This window comes from Lolium perenne, chromosome 2 (assembly GCF_019359855.2).
Source record: "Lolium perenne isolate Kyuss_39 chromosome 2, Kyuss_2.0, whole genome shotgun sequence".
NCBI classification, from domain to species: Eukaryota; Viridiplantae; Streptophyta; class Magnoliopsida; order Poales; family Poaceae; genus Lolium; species Lolium perenne.
Genome location: NC_067245.2, coordinates 254,380,086 through 254,403,597, shown reverse-complemented (window position 1 = coordinate 254,403,597; position 23,512 = coordinate 254,380,086). Strand labels below are relative to the sequence as shown.

At 43.3% G+C, this 23,512-nt stretch overlaps 1 protein-coding gene across 2 annotated transcripts; it reads right to left on the bottom strand.

Annotated features, from left to right (window-relative positions):
* Positions 1–449: 449 nt before the first annotated feature.
* On the bottom strand, positions 450–2,079 carry LOC127330590 (two-component response regulator ORR5). Of its 2 annotated transcripts, XM_051356750.2 has the most exons (5): positions 1,487–2,079; positions 1,356–1,402; positions 1,179–1,256; positions 968–1,038; positions 450–872 (listed from the first exon to the last, which is right to left on the bottom strand). In XM_051356750.2, the coding sequence occupies exons 1-5, from the start codon at positions 1,620–1,622 to the stop codon at positions 785–787; spliced, it is 420 nt and encodes a 139-aa protein (XP_051212710.1). In that variant the 5' UTR covers positions 1,623–2,079; the 3' UTR covers positions 450–784. The 2 variants fall into 2 exon arrangements, with proteins under 2 accessions (XP_051212710.1, XP_051212709.1); XM_051356749.2 differs by having other exon boundaries at positions 1,179–1,402.
* Positions 2,080–23,512: the final 21,433 nt, after the last annotated feature.

Genomic DNA, 23,512 nt, shown 5'->3' with positions numbered 1-23,512 from the left:
AACTAATACGGCCCCCTTGTTTCCAGAAGTGGCATCAAATACTAACTTGGATACAGAGTACTCGAGCTTAAATGTACGATCTTACGGATATCTTTCTTCTCCGTACGAAGATATGCACAGCAGAGCGGTACTTAAGGCCGTGTTTCCCTAAATGGCATCAAATAACACGGAAGCAGAGTACATATGTGAGCCAAAAGTAGCAATCAAATGTACGATCCTACGGATATCCCTTTTCATTCGTCGCCAGATCTCGTGTGGACCGTGTGAATATGCTCGCATGTGAGCAACCATGGTACTACTACGAGTTTGATCCACGATCTTTTTCATCCATCCCATGGAAGAAATCAAGAACAAAAAACTGTTTGGGAAAAGTTCTGCAGGTGAAGGGGAGTAGTTTTCTTCAGAGAAACGAACTGAAGTTGATCTCTTTTTCTTCTTGCGCGTAGAACTGAACTTCATCAACAGCACTAGTTTCAGGCAACCTTGCATTTCACTGAACTTAGATCACGAAGCTGAAACTTACAGGTAAACATGCATGACATCGTACTACTGAGTACTGACGACGAAGGTAAATACAGAAGAGGCCATAACACAGACAGGGACATGACGACTAGGACAAACAGAGGGGAAACATGCGTCATACTTGAGCAGAAACAAAACCCGGCGTGCATGCATACACGCCGACAGCTACACTAGTCATCTACTACCGCCACATGCGTCCATGTCCGGTACAACCGGAGCGCCTCCTCGCGCCGCCGTCCCCCGCTGGGTCGTCACGCGGCGCTCAACGGAGGACGCGATTGCAGAGACGCGATACATCGGACGGCTGAACGGGCTTCAGCAGGAAGTCCTCCGCTCCTTCCTCCATGCACCTGAGTGACAGATCATAAACGTGGAGGAAATGAGCTGCTGCTATCACTGAACCGGGCTGGGTGTTTGGGCATGCATGGACGATAATGATACTGACCTGGTGATCCTTGTAGGCACGTTCTCCGAGGACATGATCACCACGGGGATCCCCTTGAGCTTGGACGACTCCTGCATGCATGAAGCACATTTACATCATCGATCGTCTCAAACAGGAACAGATAACTACGGAAGATTTCGGCATACATGTAGTACGATTGATTATGGATTTTGACAAGGAGAAATGGTTGCATTGTGTCATGTAGTTTTACCTTGACCTTCTTGAGGAGCTCGTAGCCTGTCATCTCCGGCATCCAGTAGTCTGTGATTATCATGCTCACATTCGCTTCCTGCAACCCAAGAACAAACGTTATGGGCAACACATGCAAAACACTCGCACACAATCGGAAGGGGAGGAGTAAATTAAGGTTCAAGAAAATAACACATACGGAGCCGAGAAGCTCGAGCGCCCTCTTCCCGCTGTCCACGGCGGTCACTGCACACAGCACATCTCTCGTCACAAAACCACGGCAACACAAGAAGAGAAAGGAGGGCTGCCATCTTGTTGATGATTACTCACCGCGAAACTTGGAGCTGCGGAGGATGCCGGAGATGACGGCGCGGTCCACCGAGCTGTCGTCCACAGCAAGGACGTGCGGCAGCGCCGCCGCCGCCGCCGCGCTCCCCTCGCCGCCAAGGCCCTTGCAGCTCATCATCTCTACTACCTAGTACTGTTACCACTCTCGTCTCGTACGTGGAGAGGCTTTTCTGGGAAGTGGCTGGAGATGGCGACTGCTGTGAGCTCAGATGAGGGCGACGACCTCTATATATAGCCCCGGGCACAGGAGATGGATAGAGCTGGGGCAGCGGAAAAAAGGAGAAGACGAGGAGGACGACGTGGGTGGAGCCCGAGGGATATCTCGGCGGCAGAAGGAAGAGAGTGAATCCAAGATACGGGTCGGATCGGATGCGGCGGGGTCGTGACGTCCCCAGGGCGTGACGCACGCACGGCGTGGGCGCAGCGGATCCGGCACCGCCGCGAGCTAGCAGAGCGGCAGCTGTCTGGCACCACGACGGCCGGATATGGACGCAACGCAGCGACAGCGAACAAAATCTTTTGTTGCTGCAAACAGGAGTGCTGCCATTTACTCCTTTCTCGACTAGCTCACCGGCGGCACACACCGTATCTCCTTCTTTAATGAGCTGCTTACAATCCTCCCTTTCCTCTCTTCATCTCCATGCATTTTACTACTACTCCCTTGGAGCGTAAACAATCGCTGTACAGGTGGCGAGCCGTGTTAATTAATTTACTGAATGCAACACCGACGCATGCACGAGAACATTTGAAGCGGCAGTTGATTATTCGGTTTATTTCGAGATACGCCATGATCTTACGGCTAGCTGGCGATAGCCTAACCATGCTTCTGCTACAACGATGGTGTATATGTGAGCATCAAAGAGTCGATTCGCGCCACAATTTACTTCCAAAGTGGAGTTGATATAGTGCATCTTCCAATTCTTGGATGGTAATAATTGGAATAATCGCATGCATGTGAAGGTATTACAAAATTAAATAGACCACCCATCTAAATATAATCAATTTTGGTTTAGAGTGGAGATTGCAAACTGAGCTTGGCTCTCGTGGTTAGATTTCTTCTGGTGGAACCAGCCCGTCCACGTTGAAGTTCTAGGCTTGACACTGGGGTTGCATTGCCTGGATTTATTGTAGGATTTAACCGACACTATTCTTTTCGTGATAGGTGGTATGTCCGTTAGTATCGAGGCGTCCATGATGAATTCGTCAATCTCAAAATATATCGTATCAGTCTGTCGGAGGTGTTCATAGGGTACTGTGTGCGTGGGTGCTTTCATAAGGATGAGTATAAGTGTGTGTTTGTGAGTGGTTGCTTGTACTGTGTTCTCAATTTTTTTAAATTGGAGTGGATATTTAGTCCACCTCGCACTAGTGATCCTTTTTTTATAAAAAAAAAAAGAGAAAACTTGCTTTTAAGTTTCACAAAAAATTGGAAAAAAATCAGAATATGTAAACTATAAATGTGTAAACTACCAATTGGAAATAATGTGTACTATGAGCTACACAAAATGTGAATCTAGTATCACACTTTTCAATCTCCAAAAAATAAAAAATTGTCATTTTTCTACATCCCACAATAAAATTAATTTCATGTTGCGATTTTGCATGCTTGTAGGGTATTGAAAAACTCCACAACTATTTGATCCACCTCGCAAGTGATCATTTTTCTAAAGGAAAAAAACTTATTTCTTAGTATCAAAAAAATTGACAAAATATCAGCAAATGTATATTATAAACGTGTAAACCATCAATTGGAGATAATATGCACTATGAGCTACACAAAAATGACAAAATTACAATCTAACATCAGATTTTCGAATCTCCAAAAAATAATAGATTTTGTCATTTTTCTGTAGCGCATAATAAAATGAATTTCACATTGCGATTTTGCATGCTTTTAGGGAATTGACAAAGTCTAAAGTTATTTGGTCCACCTCGCACTAGTGATCCTTTTTTTAAAAGAAAAAACTTATTTCTGAGTTTCAATTTTTTTTTTGAAAAAAATATCAGCAAATGTGTATATTATAAACGTATAAACTTTCAATTGGAAATAATGTGTATTCTGAGCTCTACACATAATTGACAAAATGTGCATCTAGTATCACATTTTCGAATCTCCAAAAGATAATAGATTTTGTAGTTTTTTCTATAGCCCATAATACAAATGAATTTTGCATGGTTCTAGGGTATATATTTTACAAATTCCATAGTTATTTGGTCCACCTCGCACTAGTTATCCTTTTCCTAAAGGAAAAAAGTTATTACTGTGTTTAAAAAAATTGGAAAAGATATCAACATATGTATACTATGAACGTGTAAACTATCAACTGAAATAATGTGTATTATGAGCTACACAAAAATGAAAAAATGTGGATCTAGTATAACATTTTCAAATCTCTATAAAATGAATTTTGCATTGCGATTTTACATGCTTTAAGGGTATATCATTGACAAAGTCCAGAGTTATTTGTTCCACCTCACATTAGTGATCATTTTTTTAAAGCATAAGAATTATTTCCGAGTTTCAAAAAAAATAAAATAAAATCAGAAAATGTATACTATAAACGTGTAAACAATTAATTGGAAATAATGTGTACTATGAGCTACAAAAAATGACAAAATATTGACTTAGTATCACATTTTTTATTCTCCAAAAAATAATAGATTTTGTCATTTTTCTATAGCCCGTAATAAAATGAATTTCACATTGCGATTTTGCTTGCTTGTAGGGTATATCATTGACAAAGATCATAATTGTTTCCAAAAAAATAAAATTTTAAATATGATTTTTTATTTTTTATATAGAGGGATCTCTTGAGCTCACATGCAACGAACTTTTCGATTTAGCTGGATGAAAAGAAGGAAAAAAAACATCTATTTTAAGCCCAGAACTCGTAGAGTTTCGGCAAAATTAACCCCGAACTTCAAATTCCTGTTGTTTGTATCCTAAGCTATTTAATCTCGGTCAAAATTGAACCTTGAAGGTTTTCAGGATTTTTTCAGGTGTGCTAAATAGTTCCAGGGTTTCATTTAGACCAGGATTGAATAGTTCAAGATTCAAGCGACACAGATTTAAAGTTTAGGGTTCAGCGTTTGAACTTTAAAGTAGACTTTTTTTATCCTGAATAGAAATCAAAAGCATGCAGCTACAGTGTGTCCATATGGGTCACTCTCCTGAAAATGTACTCAACCGGCATAACACGTCCAGGTTTTACTTCCTGTCTAGGCTATTTTCGGGTGGCATGCATCACGCCTATGCATTCCGGAATTGCCAGCAGAACCCCCCAGAGACACTCCTGTACTCCTCCGTTCGTCGTCACCATCCCGTCCGGAGAATAGCCCCGCGACTGCGCGCCATTAAACTTGACATCTCTTGCACCGGATTTGGCCATCCGATTTATGGTCTCTCTCTTGTCTGACGCGTGACCGCTCCGCTGCGACGACCGGCCGCCTGGCTACACGCTACGGCACGCAGGCATGGGGCCGATAGATCGTCTGCCATGGCGATCTTGGGGAGATTGTGGGCGAGTTCCGAGGAAGATCTTCCCCGCCACTCGCCATCTCCATCTATCATGACGTATGCTCAACCGCCTATACCAGCACAGTAGCTCTCTCTGCCGACGGGACGCTGGACAGTGGACGCGAGTGATGTAGAGCTGCTTTTCTTTGGTCAAAGAGTGAGGGCATCTCCAGCGGCGCGATGCATTTCGGACGTCGAAACGGACGCGTCGTGTCCGTTTGCGTCGGGCGAAATAGTCGAAATCGTCCGGGCGTCCGTTTGCGTCGGGGTGGCTCTAGCGGCGCGACGCATAATTTTTTTTCCATTCACGCAACCATAATTTACATTAATAAAAAAACATAAAAAAGCCATAAAGGCGTGCTAAAAGTTGCTGCTGCCTACTGGTCATCGTCGCTGACGAGGTTAATGAACTCCGGCGTCGGCCATGGAAGCTCGTACGCCGGCGGTGGAGGAGGTACCGCCGCATGGGTAGGAGGCTGTGGCCATGGATCCCACGCCGCAGCAGCAGGCGAAGCGCGGTCGTTGGAGCGTGTCGGCGTTGCCGGAGGAGTCGCCGGCCTCCCCTGCGCGAGCGCTGACTCCCGCAGCTGGATTGCGAGCTCCTCCCACAAAGCGAGCTCGTTGAGCTCGTCCTGCGCGCTGTTGGCCAGTGCCATGGCAATGGCCTCATCCTCGGAAAGGTCCGGCGGCTGGGTCTCCGGATCCCACGCCGGCCCGCCGTCGTCGTGGTCGTAGTCGACCATGTCGACGTCCTCGTCCGCGTCCTCGTCCTCGTCCGCGTCCTCCTGGTCGTTCTCTTCTTCTTCTGCGGCGATCTCTCGCTCGAAGAAGTCCACGTCGCCGAGGTAGCCAGCGTGGCGGCGCGCGTCGAACTCCCACGTCCCGAATGAAATCCAGTTGTAGGAGTTCAGCGCGTACGCCTGATCCTCCCGCAGATCCGGCGGCAAGATCGCTCGGCGGTGGCGCACCTCGTCCCGCCGCTCTCGGCCCTCGCGCGGCACGGGTGGGACCGGCACGCGCCGCGAGTTCAGGTACCAGCCCCCTCCCGGCAAGTTCGCGTCCGACCATGGCACAGGCCGGTTTTCCTCCCATAGCTGCCGCGCGAGGTCAACTCGGACGTACCGGCCGACTCGTGCCTTTTTGCCGGAACGCGAGCCGCTAGCCTCCTGGTCGTTCTTCGTCTTGCGGAACGGCCAGCATTTCTTTCCCATGGCGTCGGTGGGGTGGATACTGTGGGATTTGGCAATGGTTTGGTCGTGGAAATGGCCGCCGGCAGCGTCGATTTAAAAGGCTTCGACGCCATATCGCCTTCAATGGCCTGCCAGTGCAACGTCTACTAGCTGCGCACGCTCGCGGAAGCCGAGGCACGCCATTAACACGGCCCTGAAAAGGCTGCAGCGCGCCGCCCGGAAGTAATGCCGCGGAAGACGAAGCAGTTGTGCTGCTGCCAAGCGGGTCCGTGCGAGGACCGAGCGGACACTTTGCGCGTCCGCGCAGCGTCCGCAGAGACGCAAACCTAACGCATATTTGGGCCAGGTTTGCGTCTCTGCGGACGGCCCGGTCACTTTGCGTCGCGCCGTTGGAGGTGGTGCACGACGCATTTTCGGTCACGGCGGACACAAACGGTCGCTCACCGTCGCGTCGCTAGGAAATCGAGTCATGGCGGCGACAGGAGAGAACTGCCCTTGCAAAGTTGCAATAGTGCTGCTGGCAGATGGTGTATACGGGCAGGCCTAGAGCTCGTAGACACACTTGATGGAGCATCTTCAGGATTGCACGAGTAATTTCGCGCTTTGGCACAGTCGCAGGTATAATGGCTATGCACTGCTCAGCTCTGATTCGTGCTGGTGAACGGTGCAAATGCGTTGACTTTTGGAGTTTGACTTTTTACTCTGTGAGGCAGGCCCTCTCTAGACGGGTCTGCGTGAGGCAGGCCCCCTCTAGACGGCGATCGTACACGATCTGACTCTCGAGGCAATGCTCAATTGCTGACGCGCGCGCGCGGCTAGTCTTTTGCGTCGTGCAGTGGATTTTGCCTCAACAAGTCCAATCCATCCTTCTTTTTTTAACCTGGATGACTGATGGACTGACGGGTCAGCACGCCTCGCCGCTCATAGATCGTGCAAGCCAGAGGAGCATCACCACGCCAACTAAAACAACTCTATTCGACCCGTCACTTCGCAGCTGGCCTGTAACTCCTGCTTCCACTTGGACCATACTATACTACCAAGTTTGCCAAATTACTGAACATAATAAGAACAAAGAACTACCACAGTTTTGGCAAAACTAAAAACGCCCAAGAAATAAAAAAAAAAACACTTTTGATACATTCTGGTGGGGGCTTAGCGTGTGTTTGGCTCGATGGACAATTATGTATGCGATGGATGATCGGATTTTTGTGGATGGACAATCCATTACTTCATATCAGGGCATCTCAAGTGGCCCGACGTAAAACGGACGCGAAAAGTGACCACATGCGCTCGTTTGTGTTGGCTCGCGGACACCGAGATGGTCGCTATGCCACGGTTCGGGGGCAGCCCAACGGCCTGACGCATTTTAGTTTAATTTTTTCATTGCTTTTGACGGGTGCGCAATTTAAAACATTGCAAAATAAGGAAACCTAACTAGTCGGTTGTGATGGTCCTTGCCTTCTTCGCTGCGAAAAAAGAACACCCAATCACCTAAACTTGTCTTTTCGACCGTCCGAGCCTTTTTCACTGCGATAGAAGATCATCCAAAAACTTGCACTCGTGAAAAACTAAACAGACAAAAAATCTGACTTGAAAAGGAAAGAGTAGGGAAAAATGAAAGAAAAATAGGGGAAAACGCATGAAAAATACCACAGAAAGAAAAATAGAAAAGAAAGATGGAATAAAGCACGTAGAGAAGCAAAAGGCAAAGAATATGTGACGTGCCCATACACTCAGCGAACGAAAAGAAAACACAAAGTAGGAGAGCACCGGACAGCTAGCTAGATTAGACCAAACAAGGGAGGTCATGTCCACCGATCTGGTGGGCATGAAAGGACCACCGCACACCCCAGCGCGGGGATGTTGGGCCAGCCCAATTTGTTTTTCCTTTTTTTCTCTTGTTTTTTCTTTCCATTTCTTCTATGTTACTTTTTAAATTTGAATAATTTTGAATCTGAACAAATTATGAATCTGAACAATTTTTTAATATGAATATTTCCAAATTTGAACAATTTTTAATTTGAACATTTTCAGATATGAAAGTTTTTTCACATTTGAAGATTTTTCAAAATCTGAATTTTTTTATTTTTTGAAAATATGAATATTTTTCAAATTTGAAATTTTTTTAAGATTGAATGTTTTCATAAAACAAAAATAAAAACATTGAACAAGTGAAAATATGTATGTTTTTTGAACATTTTAAAAATCTGACATTTTCCAAAATTTAACATTTTTATATCTTGAAAAAGGTAACATAAAGAGCAAAGCAAACAAAAACAAAAAAGGACAAAAAAACAAAAAGCAAAAAGCAAAAAACGGACAGTACCTAAGGGCGTGTTTGGCAGGCTGTGAGGGCCTTTTTTGCATGGGCTGAGACGTGGAACGGACCGTTTGGTTACATGCAAGCCGCCGTGCATTTGCACGAACCGTGTTTTAAAGCACCCTGATGGTGCTCGTCGTAACGCATACTTCACACTATTGGGGAACCCCAAGAGGAGGTATGATGAGCACAACAATAAGTTTTTTCTCAGTAAGAAACCAAGGTTTAATCAACCAGTAGGAGAAATGCATGACTTCTGAAGGTGTTGCTAGCTGACTAGTGGCAGAGCGCACTACCGGCGTCAGCAACAACGTGAAACCTGCACACAACACAACCAAAATACTTTGCCCTTTACAGTGAGGTTCTCAATCTCACCGATTTTAGTGAACACAAAGGATTAAACGTATCGAGTAAAAATATATGTTTGTAGTTATTAAAGAGAACAGTGCTTGCAGAAAGTAAACAGAACATGATTGCAGTAGATAAATTTGTCAGTGTAAAAGAAAGAACTGGGGTCCACATTTCACTAGAGGTGTCTCTCCATAAAGATAAATAACATGCTGGGTGAACAAATTACAGCTGGGCAATTGATAGAATACCGGCTATACATGAAAAAATGATTACTATGAGATTCGTTTCGGCATTATGACATAATACATAGACTGTAATCCAACTGCGTCTATGACTAATAATCCATCTTCCGGTTATCGTCCGAACCCCTTGCAGTATTAAGTTGCAATCAACAGAGTATTGCATTAAGTAATGTGTGTAAAGTAAACAATAGAATTACTCTCGGATAAAAATTGTTGTTTTCTCCCTAGTAGCAATAGCGCATCTACAATTAATCTTAGAAGTTATTGTTACTGTTCCAGAAAACTAGAGGCATGAACCTACTATCAAGTATAAATACTCTCTCTTGGAGTCATAAGCATTTAATTACTTGGCCAAAGTATCTACTAGCAACGGATAGCATGCAAAATCACAAATAACATATGACAAAAATATATAATCGATCTTAACATAGTATTCAATATTCATCGGATCCCAGCAAACACAACATGTAGCATTACATAAGGATGATCTTGATCATGTAGGGCAGCTCACAAGATCTAAACATGAGGCACAAATTAGAGAAGACAATCATCTAGCTACTGCTATGGACCCATAGTCCAGGGATGAACTACTCACGCATCACTTTGGAGGCGAGCATGGCGGTGTAGATGCCTCCGGCGATGATCTCCCCCTCCGAGAGGGTGCCAGGAAGAGCTTTAGAACCCTCCCTAGTTAGGGTCTGCGATGGCAGCCGCGACGGAACTTTTCGTGGATGGAGGCTCGGGCGTTTAGGTTTTTCTCGAGATCGTGAATAAATAGGCGGAAGGGCGAGGTCGATGGAGGCCAGGGGGGTCCACACCACCCCTTGGCGTGGGCCCAGGCTTGGCCGCGCCAAGGCATGACATGGCCCCCTGTGGCTCCTCTTCGACCCCACTATGGACTCTATCTTCGTTACGGAAAATATTGACTTCAGCTTTTGGTTCGTCCAATTTCGAGAAGATTTCCTGTACAACTTTTCTGAATTACAAAACAGCAGAAAACAAGGAACTAACACTATTGCATCTTGTTAATAGGTTAGTGCCAGAAAATGTATAAAAATGCAACGAAGTATGATCAAAACATATACAAATTGGTGTAAAACAAGCATGGAGCATAAAAAAATTGTAGATACGTTTGCAACATATCAGCATCCCCAAGCTTAACTCATGCTTGTCCTCATAGTAGGTAAGTGATAACAAAATAACTTTTGAGGTGACATGAAGCCAACACAATTTTGATCAAGCATTTTAAAGCATTGTAAGCTGGGATCAAAGTACTCTAAACATAGGCATGATAGATATAATTCTAACAATAGAACTTAGCAACTATGTTATAACATGAGAAGTAACTCAACAAAGGATCATGAATAATTGTGCATTCAAAGCAATGTTTGTTTACGAGCATAGAGAAAGCATAGCAAAGTGGTACTCAACATGTCCTTTATGGAGTAGCAAAATATAAATTCTAGGACACCTTTAGAGTTCAAAGGGTGACTAGATACAAGTAATTTAAGAACAAACAATGTCATAATCATGAATCAATCAATAATAATTTTGGGACTGTGCACATTATACTCAGAATGATAACTATGCTCTCTTAATTGGTGCATAAGTAGAAGATGAAGACTCAACATAAAAGTAAAAGAAAGACTCTTTGCAGAGTAAACAAGATTAACAAGTTTTACAAAACTTCCAAAAAGTATGGTACTCATTAGCTTTGAGCTCTCACTGCCCCTATCAAAAGCATCTTTAATGGTTAAAGTTAATGTGAGGGCAAATATGAGTTATATGCTTAACAAATCACAAGTTGAAAATTTCATGCCCCTTGAATATGAGTACCTAAACCTCATGCTACTCAACTTAGGTCCCAAATAAGTTCTTATCATTGTAAGTATACATGTATCATTGATAACGCCAACGGGGTATCTCCTGCCCCATGATATGGAAGTACTCCTGCATAGGAGCAATCCCATGCCAAAATAACAAGACAACCAGACAATGAGCATTTTAGCAATCCATTTATTTACTATGGGTATAGCTTTTTATTAAAGATGCTTCATAGAATGCCCACTATGGTTCGCTGTAAATTTCCACCATGAATGATGCACGGGTTAGATTAGCGGCCCAGGTGTTTCTCTAACATATATGCAAACTCCATGGACTTACAAGTTTCCATTTTATTTTGCACCGCTAGGCATCCATAAACAAAAGAACATGACATCAACTAAATATGAATAATTGCAATGTCGAAAGCGTTCCCCATGAAAGTATGATTGTGGTAACTCCCAACTCGCAATTTACAAACATATAAATAAAAGCATGATGAATATACTTGGAATAGCAATAATGCTAATAGGTAGATATGGTGGACACAATTGGCAAACTTTGGTTTTTAGTGGTTGGATGCATGAGTAGAGTTCATACTCAGTACAAGCGGAGGCTAGCAAAAGACTGGGAGCGACCAATTAAAAGAGCGATAATGGCCATAATCATGCATAGTGACAAAACATTATTAATCAAAACATAAAGTGATATTAGAAGTCAAAAACTAAATGATCATAGAGGTTTTAGTTGACTGGTTGTAGTCATAACATGATATAAACATGTGCCAGGTCAACCCAATAAAGCATCAAAGGAGAATACCACAACATTATGTTTTGTATGAATGGAAACAACACGTGATTCTTTCAATGGCACATTATGCAGTCTCAGATATTTGAGACAAGTCATGCTACAACAATAAATACTAAGCATATGACAAGCATAACATCCAACATGACATGCCAAAGTCTAGACAAGCTTCCTTTTACATCACTATAAGCATGAAACATTTTACTCGTCTCCAACACCAATCTACTTATTTGAAATATCTCTCAGAGATGAAAAATAATATGGACCAGAGAGATAATCATACATAAATAAAGAATACTGACAAGCTTTGAACAAAATTTGAGTGAAAAAACTAGAGCTAAACGACGTACTAGCAAACTAGAACACTCGCAGAACAATAAGAGCAAAAACTAGAGCGTTCTATGTAATTAAAACGAAGCGTGTCTCTCTCCAAAAAAAATATGTCATGATCCAACCATACGCTACAACAAACGAAACAAAACTAAAAACAAAAACAAAGATGCTCCAAGAACAACACATAGCGTATGAAGCAATAAAAAATATAGCGCATAGAAAAATGACCTGTTGCTTTGTTGATGAAGAGGGGATGCCTTAGGCATACCAAGCTTTGACGCTTGTACCTCTTGGATATTTCATGGGGTTACATGGGCATCCTCAAGTTTGAGATTTTTTCTATTCTTCATCTCATTACATCATTCTCGTCTCCCTACACTTGAAAATTTCTTTCATACAATTCTTTATTAGCAGCATTAGTATAATCAATATAACAAATTCATTTGGGTTCAGTTATAACATATATCAAACATGTATTGAAGCATTAGATACTGTAGCAACCTCTTCAAAAACTTCTTTGATCAAAATAACTCAAAAAGAAAGAGATTAAGAGGCAAATGCAAATAGTGGCAAAAATCTTTCAAAACAGAACAACAGGTAAAGATCGATTTTTTATAAAATCTTCTGTTGCTCAAATCGAAAAGTGGTCATCTAAAGAAAGTTAGATAATAACCTGGGGCATATGCTCAAAAATTCACAGCTCAAAATTCCGCTCTGGCTGTGAATACGAATTTTTATGGTGACAACACAGAATCTGTTTTCAGGACAACACACTACAAGAAAAGTTGCCATGGCCGACGAAGTTGAAGTCGCGCCGTGGTTGCTGGTGTACCATGGCCGACGATTTTGGGTCCCTCCGTGGTGCATGTCAAAACTTTTTTTTTCTCGTTTTTGAGGCCACCTAGCCCGACGAAAGCGGCCAAAACGTCGCGTATGGTGGCCCGGGACGTGGTGCATCTCGAAATCTCGGGTTCGCCGGCCGAGTCAACGCAAATCCGCACCGCCGAGGGATGTAGGGCCCAGATGGCAGCCTCTCTGGCATTGTTTTTTTTCTCGATCGCGCCATCTCGTTCAACGTTCTCCGATCGAGCCGTTTACGATGCAGGATCATGGGTCCCGCATGTCATCCTCTATGAACCAAAATTCTTTCTATTCTTGGATTTTTTTTGACCCCCTGATTTCTGGCTACTTCCTTTTTCTTTTGATCCCTTGCCGCCTTGGAAACGTTGAGACCGCTGCTGCTAAATGGGACCCGCATGTCATCCTCTATGTGCAATCAACTTTCTTTTCTTGGAGGTTTTTTTGGCACCTCATATTTGGTCACTTGCCTTTTTTTCGATCCCCTGCCGCCTCTCAAACGGTGATACCGCTGCTGCTAAATGGGACCCGCATGTCATCCTCTATGTACTATAAAACTTTCTTTTCTTGGATTTTTTTTGGCACCTCATATTTGGTCACTTGCCTTTTTCTTTCGATCCCCTGCCGCCTCTCAAACGGTGATACCGCTGCTGCTAAATGGGACCCGCATGTCATCCTCTATGTACTATAAAACTTTCTTTTCTTGAATTATTTTTGGCTCCTGATATTTGGTCACTTGCCTTTTTCTTTTGATCCCCTGCCGCCTCTCAAACAGTGAGACCGCTGCAGCTAAATGGGACCCGCATGTCATCCTCTATGAGCAATCAACTTTCTTTTCTTGGAGTTTTTTTTGGCACCTCATATTTGGGCACTTGCCTTTTTCTTTCGATCTCATGCCACGTTTGAAACGTTGAGGAACCTGCAGGCTCATGGGACCCGCATGTCATCCTCTATGTACTATAAAAGTTCATTTTCTTGGTTTTTTTCACCCTCTGATTTTTGGCAATTTATATTTTCTTTTGAACCCTCGCCGCCTCTCAAACGGTGATACCGCTTGCTAAATGGGACCCGCATGTCATCCTCTATGTACTATAAAACTTTCTTTTCTTGAATTATTTTTGGCTCCTCATATTTGGTCACTTGCCTTTTTCTTTCGATCTCATGCCACGTTTGAAACGTTGAGGAACCCATGGCTCATGGGACCCGCATGTCATCCTCTATGTGCTATAAAAGTTTATTTTCTTTATTTTTTTTCACCCTCTAATTTTTGGCTATTTCCTTTTTCTTTTGATCCCATGCCGCCTTGGAAACGTTGGGTAAGCTGCTGACTCATGGGACCCGCATGTCATCCTCTATGTACAATCAACTTTCTTTTTCTTTTGATCTCAAGCCGCATTTGAAACGTTGAGACCGCTGCTGCTAAATGGGACCCGCATGTCATCCTCTACGTACAATAAAGTTTCTTTTTTTGGATTATCTTTGGCTCCTGATATTTTGTCACTTGCATTTTTCTTTCGATCTCATGCCGCCTTTGAAACGTTGAGTAAGCTGCTGGCTCATGGGTCCCGCATGTCATCCTCTACGAACAATAAAAGTTTCCTTTCTTGGAGTTATTTTTTACCCCTAATTTCTGGCTATTTGCCTTTTTCTTTTGATCTCCTGCCCCCTCTGAAACGATGAGGACGCTGTTGGCAGGTCGGTCCCACATGTCATCCTCTATGAACAATAAAAGTTTCCTTTGATGGATTTATTTTGAACCCCTAATTAATTTCTAGATATTTCCCCTGCCGCCTTGGAATCGTTGAGGATGCTGCTGCCTCATGGGTCCCGCATGTCATCCTCTTAGAACGGTAAATGTTTATTTTCTTGGATTTTGTTGACCAAACGATTTTTGGCTTATTTTTTCTTTCGATCACGTGCAGCCTTTAAAACTTTGAGTACGCTGCTGGCTCACGGGTCCCACATGTCAACCTCTATGAACAATAAACGCTGAGGATGCTGCTGCCTCATGGGTCCCGCATGTCATCCTCTCAGAACGAAAATGTTTCTTTTCTTGGATTTTTTACCAACAGATTTATGGTTTATTTTTTCTTTCCATCCCCTGCCGCCTTTAAAACGTTGACGACGCTGTTGGCTCATGGGTCCCCGATGTCAGACTCCCCGTACAAGAAACATATGATATCTTGATTATTTTGCAGACAATAAACAATGTATTGCGCTCTGAGCTATTTCAAACGGATAATTAAATCTTTATTTTTACATAAACAAACTTATATGTTGAATCTCCTTGTTTTTTTGTCTTTGCGAAGCATAGGACTTTCCTGTTTTTTTAGAAAATTCGGAACTTTCCTGTTTTGGAGTGGGCTAAAATTGTACGAGTCAAAAGGCCAAGCAGGATAGTTCGAAGGCCCAGATGTCCAGATGCAGCCCAATTGAAATCTTTCTTCTTGGATTTTTTTCACCCCCTTATTTCTGGCTACTTTATTTTTCTTTTGGTTCTGTGCCGCCTTGGAAACGTTGAGACCGCTGCTGCAAAATGGGACCCGCATGTCATCCTCTACGTACAATAAAATTTCTTTTCTTGGATTATTTTTGGCTCCTGATATTTGGTCACTTGCCTTTTTCTTTCGATCCCGTGCAGCCTCTCAAACGGTGATACCACTGCTGCTAATTGGGACCCGCATGTCATCCTCTATGTACAATCAAGTTTCTTTTTTTGAATTATTTTTGGCTCCTGATATTTGGTCACTTGCCTTTTTCTTTCGATCTCATGCCACGTTTGAAACGTTGAGGAACCTGGCTCATGGGACCCGCCAGACATCCTCTATGGACTATAACAGTTCAGTTTCTTTGTTTTTGTTCACCCTCTGAATTTTGGCTATTTCCTTTTTCTTTGGATCCCCCGCCGCCTTGGAAACGTTGAGTAAGCTGCTAGCTCATGGGACCCGCATGTCATCCTCTATGTCCATCAACTTTATTTTCTTGGATTTTTTTGACCCCTAATTTCCGGCTACTTTCTTTTTCTTTTGATCTCAAGCCGCATTTGAAACGTTGGGACTCGCTGCAAAATGGGACCCGCATGTCATCCTCTATGTAAATAAAGTTTCTTTTCTTGGATTATCTTGGGCTCCTGATATTTTGTCACTTGCCTTTTTCTTTCGATCTCATGCCGCCTTTGAAACGTTAAGTAAGCTGCTGGCTCATGGGTCCCGCATGTCATCCTCTACGAACAATAAAAGTTTCCTTTCTTGGAGTTATTTTTACCCCTAATTTCTGGCTATTTGCCTTTTTCTTTTGATCTCCTGCCCCCTTTGAAACGATGAGGACGTCATATGTTGGCGGTCGGTCCCACATGTCATCCTCTATGAACAATAAAACTTTCCTTTGATGGATTTATTTTGAACCCCTAATTAATTTCTGGCTATTTCCTTTTTTTTCTTTGATCCCCTGCCGCCTTGGAAACGTTGAGGATGCTGCTGCCTCATCGGTCCCGCATGTCATCCTCTCAGAACGATAAATGTTTTATTTTCTTGGATTTTTTTACCAACTGATATTTGGTTTATTTTTATTTTCGATCCCCTGCCGCCTTTGAAACGTTGACGACGCTGCTGGCTCATGGGTCCCTGATGTCAGCCTCCCCGTACAAGAAACATGTGATATCTTGATTATTTTGCAGACAATAAACAGTGTATTTCGCTCTGAGCTATTGCAAACGGATAAATTAAATCTTTATTTTTACAACTTATATCTTGAATCTCCTTGTTTTTTGTTTTGGCGAAGCATAGGACTTTCCTGTTTTTTTTGAGAAAAATCCGAACTTTCATGTTCTGGAGTGGGCTGAAATTGTACGAGTCAAAAGGCCCAGAAGGATAGTTCGAAGGCCCAGATGTCCAGATGCAGCCCAATTGAAATCTTTCTTTTCTTGGATTTTTTTCACCCCCTGATTTCTAGCTACTTCATTTTTCTTTTGGTCCTGTGCCGCCTTGGAAACGTTGAGACCGCTGCTGCAAAATGGGACCCACATGTCATCCTCTATGTACAATAAAGTTTCTTTTCTTGGATTATTTTTGGCTCCTGATATTTGGTCACTTGCCTTTTTCTTTCGATCTCATGCCACGTTTGAAACGTTGAGGAATCTGCTGACTCATGGGACCCGCATGTCATCCTCTATGTACAATCAATTTTCTTTTCTTGGAGTTTTTTTACCCCCTAATTTCTGGCTACTTTCTTTTTCTTTTGATCTCAAGCCGCATTTGAAACGTTGGGACAGCATGTCATCCTCTATGTACAATAAAAGTTTCTTTTCTTGGATTATTTTTCACCCTCTGATTTTTGGTCACTTGCCTTTTTCTTTCGATCTCATGCCGCCCTTGAAAACGTTGAGGAACCTGCTGGCCCATGGGACCCGCATGTCATCCTCTATGTACTACAAAAGTTTCTTTTCTTGGATTTTTTTACCCTCTGATCTTTGGCTATTTCCTTTTTCTTTTCATCCCCTACCGCCTTGGAAACGTTAGTAAGTCGCTTCGGTGGGACCCGCATGTCATCCTCTATGTACAATCAAGTCTCTTTTCTTGGATTTTTACCCCCTTATTTTTGTCACTTGCCTTTTTCTTTCGATCTCATGCAGCCTCTCGAAACGTTGAGGAAGCTGCTGGCTCATGGGACCCACATGTCATCCTTGATACTATAAAAGTTTCTTTTCTTGGATTTTTTCACCCTCTTATTTTTGGCTGTTTCCTTTTTCTTTTGATCCCTGCCGCCTTGGAAACATTGATTAAGTCACGACACAAGGGGCCCGCATGTCATCCTCTATGTACAATCAACTTGCAAGATCTTGGGGCGGAAGAGCTTGTATAAGTGGGACCCATATGTCATCCTCTATGTACAATAAAAGTTTATTTTTCTTGGATTATTTTTTGCTCCTGGTATTTGGTCTCTTTCCTTTTTCTTTCGATCTCATGCCGCCTCTGAAACGTTGAGTAAGGTGCTGGGTCATGGGACCCGCATGCCATCCTCTATGTACAATCAACTATCTTTTCTGGGAGTTTTTTTTACCCCTAATTTATGGCTCCTCTTTTTCTTTTGATCTCAAGCCGCATTTGAAACGTTGACACCGCTTCTGCAAAATGGGACCCGCATGTCATCTTTTATGTACAATAAATTTTCTTTTCTTGGATTATTTTTGGCTCCTGATAATTGGACACTTCTCTTTTTCTTTCGATCTCATGCCCCTTTGAAACGTTGAGGAAGCTGCTAGCGCATGGGTCCCGCATGTCATACTCTATGAACAATAAAAGTTTCCTTCCTTGGAGTTATTTTGACCGCTAATTTCTGGCTACTTCCTTTTTCTTTTGATCCCCTGCCGCCTTGGAAACGTTGAGTAAGCTGCTGACACAAGGGGTCCGCATGTCATCCTCTATGTACAATCAACTTGCAAGATCATGGAGCGAAAGAGCTTGTATAAGTGGGACCCATATGTCATCCTCTATGTACAATAAAAGTTTCTTTTCTTGGATTATTTTTTGCTCATGATATTTGGTCACTTTCCTTTTTCTTTCTATCTCATGCCGCCACTGAAACGTTGAGTAAGGTGCTGGCTCATGGGACTGTACAATAAAGTTTCATTTCTTAGATTTTTTTTACCCACTGATTTTTGCTAACTTGCCTTTTTCTTTTCGATCATATGCCGCCTTTGAAATTGAGGTTGCCGCTGGCTCATGGGTCCCACATGTCAGCCTCTATGAACAATAAACCTTTCCTTTGTTGGATTTATTTTTTACCCCTAATTTCTCGGCTATTTGCCTTTTCTTTTGATCCCTCGCGGCCTTTGAAACGATGAGGACGCTGTGGCAGGTCGGTCCCACATGTCATCCTCTATTAAGAATAAAAGTTTCCTTTTTGGATTTATTTTTGACCCTAATTTCTGGCTATTTGCCTTTTTCTTCGATCCCTGCCGACTTCGAAATGATGAGGATGCGGTGGCGGATCGGTCCCACATGTCAGCCTCTATGAACTATAAATGTTTCCTTTGTAGGATTTATTTTTTACCCCTATTTTCGGGCTACTTGCCTTTTTCTTTGAAACGTTGAGGACGCTACTGTCTCATGGGTCCCACATGGCATCCTCTCTGAACGATAAACCTTCATTTCTTGTTAACGACAGGTTTATCAGTATTATTTTCATGGAGACTAATACAAGCTCTTTGGCTCCAAGATCTTGCAAGTTGATAGATTAAATCAAGGAATTATTAGGATATGTTTTAAATTTCAAATCCACTTTATGAATTTTTAAAAATACCGTTATCCATGTGGGTATGGAGCGATCAAGGATTTTCATATTGGGCATGAGCTTGAGTTTCAAAAATTGGAACCCTATAATTCAAAATAAATAAAAACAACTTTTATGTAGAATCTCCGTGTATTTTTATTTGCCAATCATAGGATCTGTGTTTCATTAGAAAAGGGCCGAAATTGCATGAGCGTAAAGGCCCATTTGTAGTTATTGGGCTTCGACAGCCGGATCAAGTAGACCGATAACAATTACCATGTAGATGTTCCTTGGCAACCCAAAAGTGAAATATTGGGCCCAACAGGGGAAGGTTGAACAGTACTTTTTTCTATTGGGAAGGTGGTACATGGGGTTATCCTGACAAAAAAAATGGAACATGGGTTACTGAAGGTTGCCCATTTGTGCCTAATATGTTTGTCAGCAGGAGCTTTACCTTCCGCCGCCGCCGCCGCCATGCCTCGTCGCGGGTCGAGCTACCGGTACGGCGGCGTCTCGAGCTCGGGGTACCGCAGCGTCCGCGCGCGCCCCAAATTATGGTACTTCCTCCTCGGGACGACACCTACGATAGGCTCGGCTGGCCTTGGGGCATTTACCCCTAGCCTCTTCCATGCTCAAGTTTTTGAAATGTTTCTGGCTCTGTTCAACACTGGATCAAATTTGTCAACATGACCATTCTTATGGAGTAGCAACGAGTTGAATCTCTCAAAACTCTTTAAGTTCTGCAATATAATGACTAATTGGTACTACCTTATACAAAATGATTACATATCCTTATTTTGGAAGCAAGCAATCACACACTTATAGTTTGCTAGTCAGCTGCACGTAACGTTAAAAATCGGCAATTATAATGAATAAACCTGTAATTTTCACTTAAAATGCATTAAGGAGCATCAAATTTGACAAATCAAACCATGTCGTACTGAAAATTGACATGTCTTTCTCATGCAGAAATGTAAAATTATCCATGCATGTGCGTTTATACAGGTTAAGTTTTGCACGTATTATTTTTTGTAACTTTTCTGACTACCTTCAAAGCTCCAATCCTTCTTCATCATCTTTGTTGTACCGCACTGATGCAAGTGAATGCGAGCTGCTCGCCAGACGCGACTTCGTGTCCGATATGTGTACTATGCCTTCTCCATCTAGTGCTAGTTACGCCTCTGTGCTAATTAATTCAGCACAAACCTCTGTCATTGCATTGTGACTCACCTCGACCATTGGAGCCCAATCACAAGAGCGAGCTCAGTCTCAACCAGAGAGGCATGTGTCTCATGGTTAGCTATCTACAACTTGCTGTCTTACTAAAACCGTGCCTATCATAGAGATCACCTCGCTGGTGTAGCAATGGCTGCAAGTAACTGCTAGCATGAGCGAAGGGGATAAGGAAGAAAAGATTTAAAAAATGGGTTGGGGCCAACAAGCAGGAAAGCTATCTACTAGCTTTATGGATGTTTCTGGAATTGGGTAGAAAATAGTAGATGACACTGTAGCAGCGAATCCCAGAGACCAAGGCCGTTGGATGATGTCTAATGAACGGCAGAACAAAATCGGCGAAATTAGCTTGAATTTTGATAATAAATCTTGGGCATTTTCCCTCGAACATGATTTATCAACTTTGGGTAGTCTCTGGACTAGTCTCCCTCGTCCACCAATTATTATCATACTACTGCGGAAAGTTGAGGGCAGTCCCTAGTCCCGAGCACTTCGCCCACTTCCCCTGGCCTCATCCCAGAGATCTCACACCAACCACCTCACCGTCGACTAGCCGCCGCCCACAGCCCTCCGAAGAATCCCCAATGGCGGCGACGCCCCTACTAGAGCGCTCCTCACGCGAGCGCATCATCGAGTCTGGCCCACATGTCTTCCGTGCCTGCCGTGTGTCGGCAAGCACGACCGACTTCTCCATCGGCGAGCCGCCGGCCGTGGGCGAGGGCGAGGCGTCCCCGTACACTATGACAGTGCACATCTTCTTCTCGAGGACGTACGAGCTCAGGAGGATGGCCGGCCCCCTCCCTGCCCCACTGGATGAGGACGATATCACCACTACACCCTGCGAAGAGGTGGTGCTGGATCTTGGCTTGCCTCCGAGGGAGCTACGTAGTGGGGGCAATGTCGTGCGAACTATGCGCGAGATTCTTGCCCGTGTATGGCTGCTCAAGAACCTGAACCTCACGGAGGAGGAGTGGGACATCATCATGCCTTACGATTTTATGCACCTGATGTGGCAGCAGGCGTGTCGTCGGCTCGGTGGCCTCCACTTCGACCTCACCCTTAGGGTGGACCACCGGCTCATCGTCAACTTGCCGGCGCTGCAGGACAGTTGGGTCCTAGTTCCGCCGGAGGACGGCCACTGCAGCATATGCATGTTGGGGCTGTCGCAGCGCACAACGGTGCGTCTCCGGGGATGCAAACACCCGTTCCATAGGAAGTGCATCTTCTCCTGGTTTGTAACGAACGCCAGCTGCCCTATCTGCCGCGATAAAGTGCTGACCCATCTTATTTTTGATTTGTAGCATAGTATGAATAAAACCCCTGTATGATAGGGATGCCATGCCAACTTGAATCCTATGTCAAGAGAAATTCTATTTGATTGTGGTTATAAGATATTCTGCATTAGTTTGATCAAGTATTATCATTCTATTTTCCTATGGGATATGACCCTATGAATCAAACAGCATGGGATTACTTCCACACAATTAAGTTTGACCAACTTTTAGTAGGACAACAAACATAAATAATTAGTCATCATGGGATTACAATCCAACAGATAATTGTCTTCAGGACTCATACATTTTCCAAATAGAAAAATCAAAACAAATCATGGTTCTTCATCTCACAGCATGATACAGAGACAAGAGTCTAATCATCATCATCATCATCATCATCACCTCCGTCTTCATTCTGATATTCGTGCATGGTCTCATCCTGCTCGTCGTGTCCATTCTCCTCCTGAGATTCACCAGGTAGCTTCAGTTTATCCATCTCTTTGTCGACTATGCTAACCTCAACAGTGAAATCTACTTCTCCATCATGTGCAGGGATACCTGTATCCAACGAGGTTTCATCAATGTCAGCAACTTTAGTTTGGATACAACCAGCGAAATCATCTTGCTGGGCACCAATTATTGGATCCGCATTCTCATCCAAATCATATATGTTCCTTGCCACAAACTTTTGCACATCGCCATCCTTTTCTAGATCTGTCTTCCAAGAAAAGTACCTTGGCCGCTTGAGGTACCAAAATATAAGGATCATCCTTGTACCACTGAGCAGTAGTATTAACTGATATGAAATACCCATCATTTCTGGCACCTTTGCCCTTGTTTGGATCTTGGTTGTACCAATAACACTTAAATAGAACCACAGATCGGACAGTAACCTTATCACTATAGAACAACTGAATAACCTCTTCTATGTGACCATAATGGTCAAATGACTCTGATCTCTTCTTTCTGGTTGTCAAGTGATCTCCACTGGTTGTGATGCCACTATTTCGTGTCTTCAAATGTTGTTCACGCTCATAGGAGCTGTAATGGACACCATTGGCATTGCAAGCTGCAGCTACCAACACCCTCTTATCTGGACCACGTGATAGGACAAGGAGATCAGCACTAACAGTGCCTGGATTCTCCGCATGGAGTTTCGAGATCTACGATTACAAAATAGACAAGAGGTCATCTCATGTGAAAACACATAGACAAGTCAGAGTGCAATTGAACATCTTACATATTTCTCAAACCAGTCCTGAAACCCACTCCCACGTGCCGATAGCTTTCCATTCGTTTCCATGTACAACCTGCAAAACATAGCCAAGTCAGCTGAATATATTTCATTTTGATACAAGTTCATAGTATATGCGAGGAACTGCGTATTTCGTGTGCATAGTACTCACTTAACATATTCATCAGCCTCTGTAGCATTATTCAGCACATACCAAGACAGCTGTTCAAATTCAGACTGCTCTAATGTTTTTTCGGTCCTCTTTCCTATTAGCTCAACACCATGATTAAAAACAGATCCTCCAACTTCCAAAATTCTGCGACCCCGGTTGAATCTGGTCTCAATATCAGGAATATATCTTGAGGCAAATGTATATGCTTCAGCAGCAATATACGCCACTGCAATGCAAGCCTCCGGTCTAGCTTTGTTCCTAACTGTATTCTTGAAAGTGCACAGTCGACGTTCTATAGGGTACATCCATCCATACTGTACCGGACCTCTTAAAAGTGCCTCATCAGGTAGATGAACAGCCAAATGCACCATCACATCAAAGAAGGC

Excerpts from the sequence above, each read along its gene's own strand:
- LOC127330590 (XM_051356749.2), bottom strand. The coding sequence starts at position 1,622 with ATGATGAGCTGCAAGGGCCTTGGCGGCGAGGGGAGCGCGGCGGCGGCG. Across the intron at positions 1,039-1,178 it reads AGCTCCTCAAGAAGGTCAAG|GAGTCGTCCAAGCTCAAGGG; the intron begins GTAAAACTACAT and ends TCATGCATGCAG. Across the intron at positions 873-967 it reads GTGCCTACAAGGATCACCAG|GTGCATGGAGGAAGGAGCGG; the intron begins GTCAGTATCATT and ends TCTGTCACTCAG.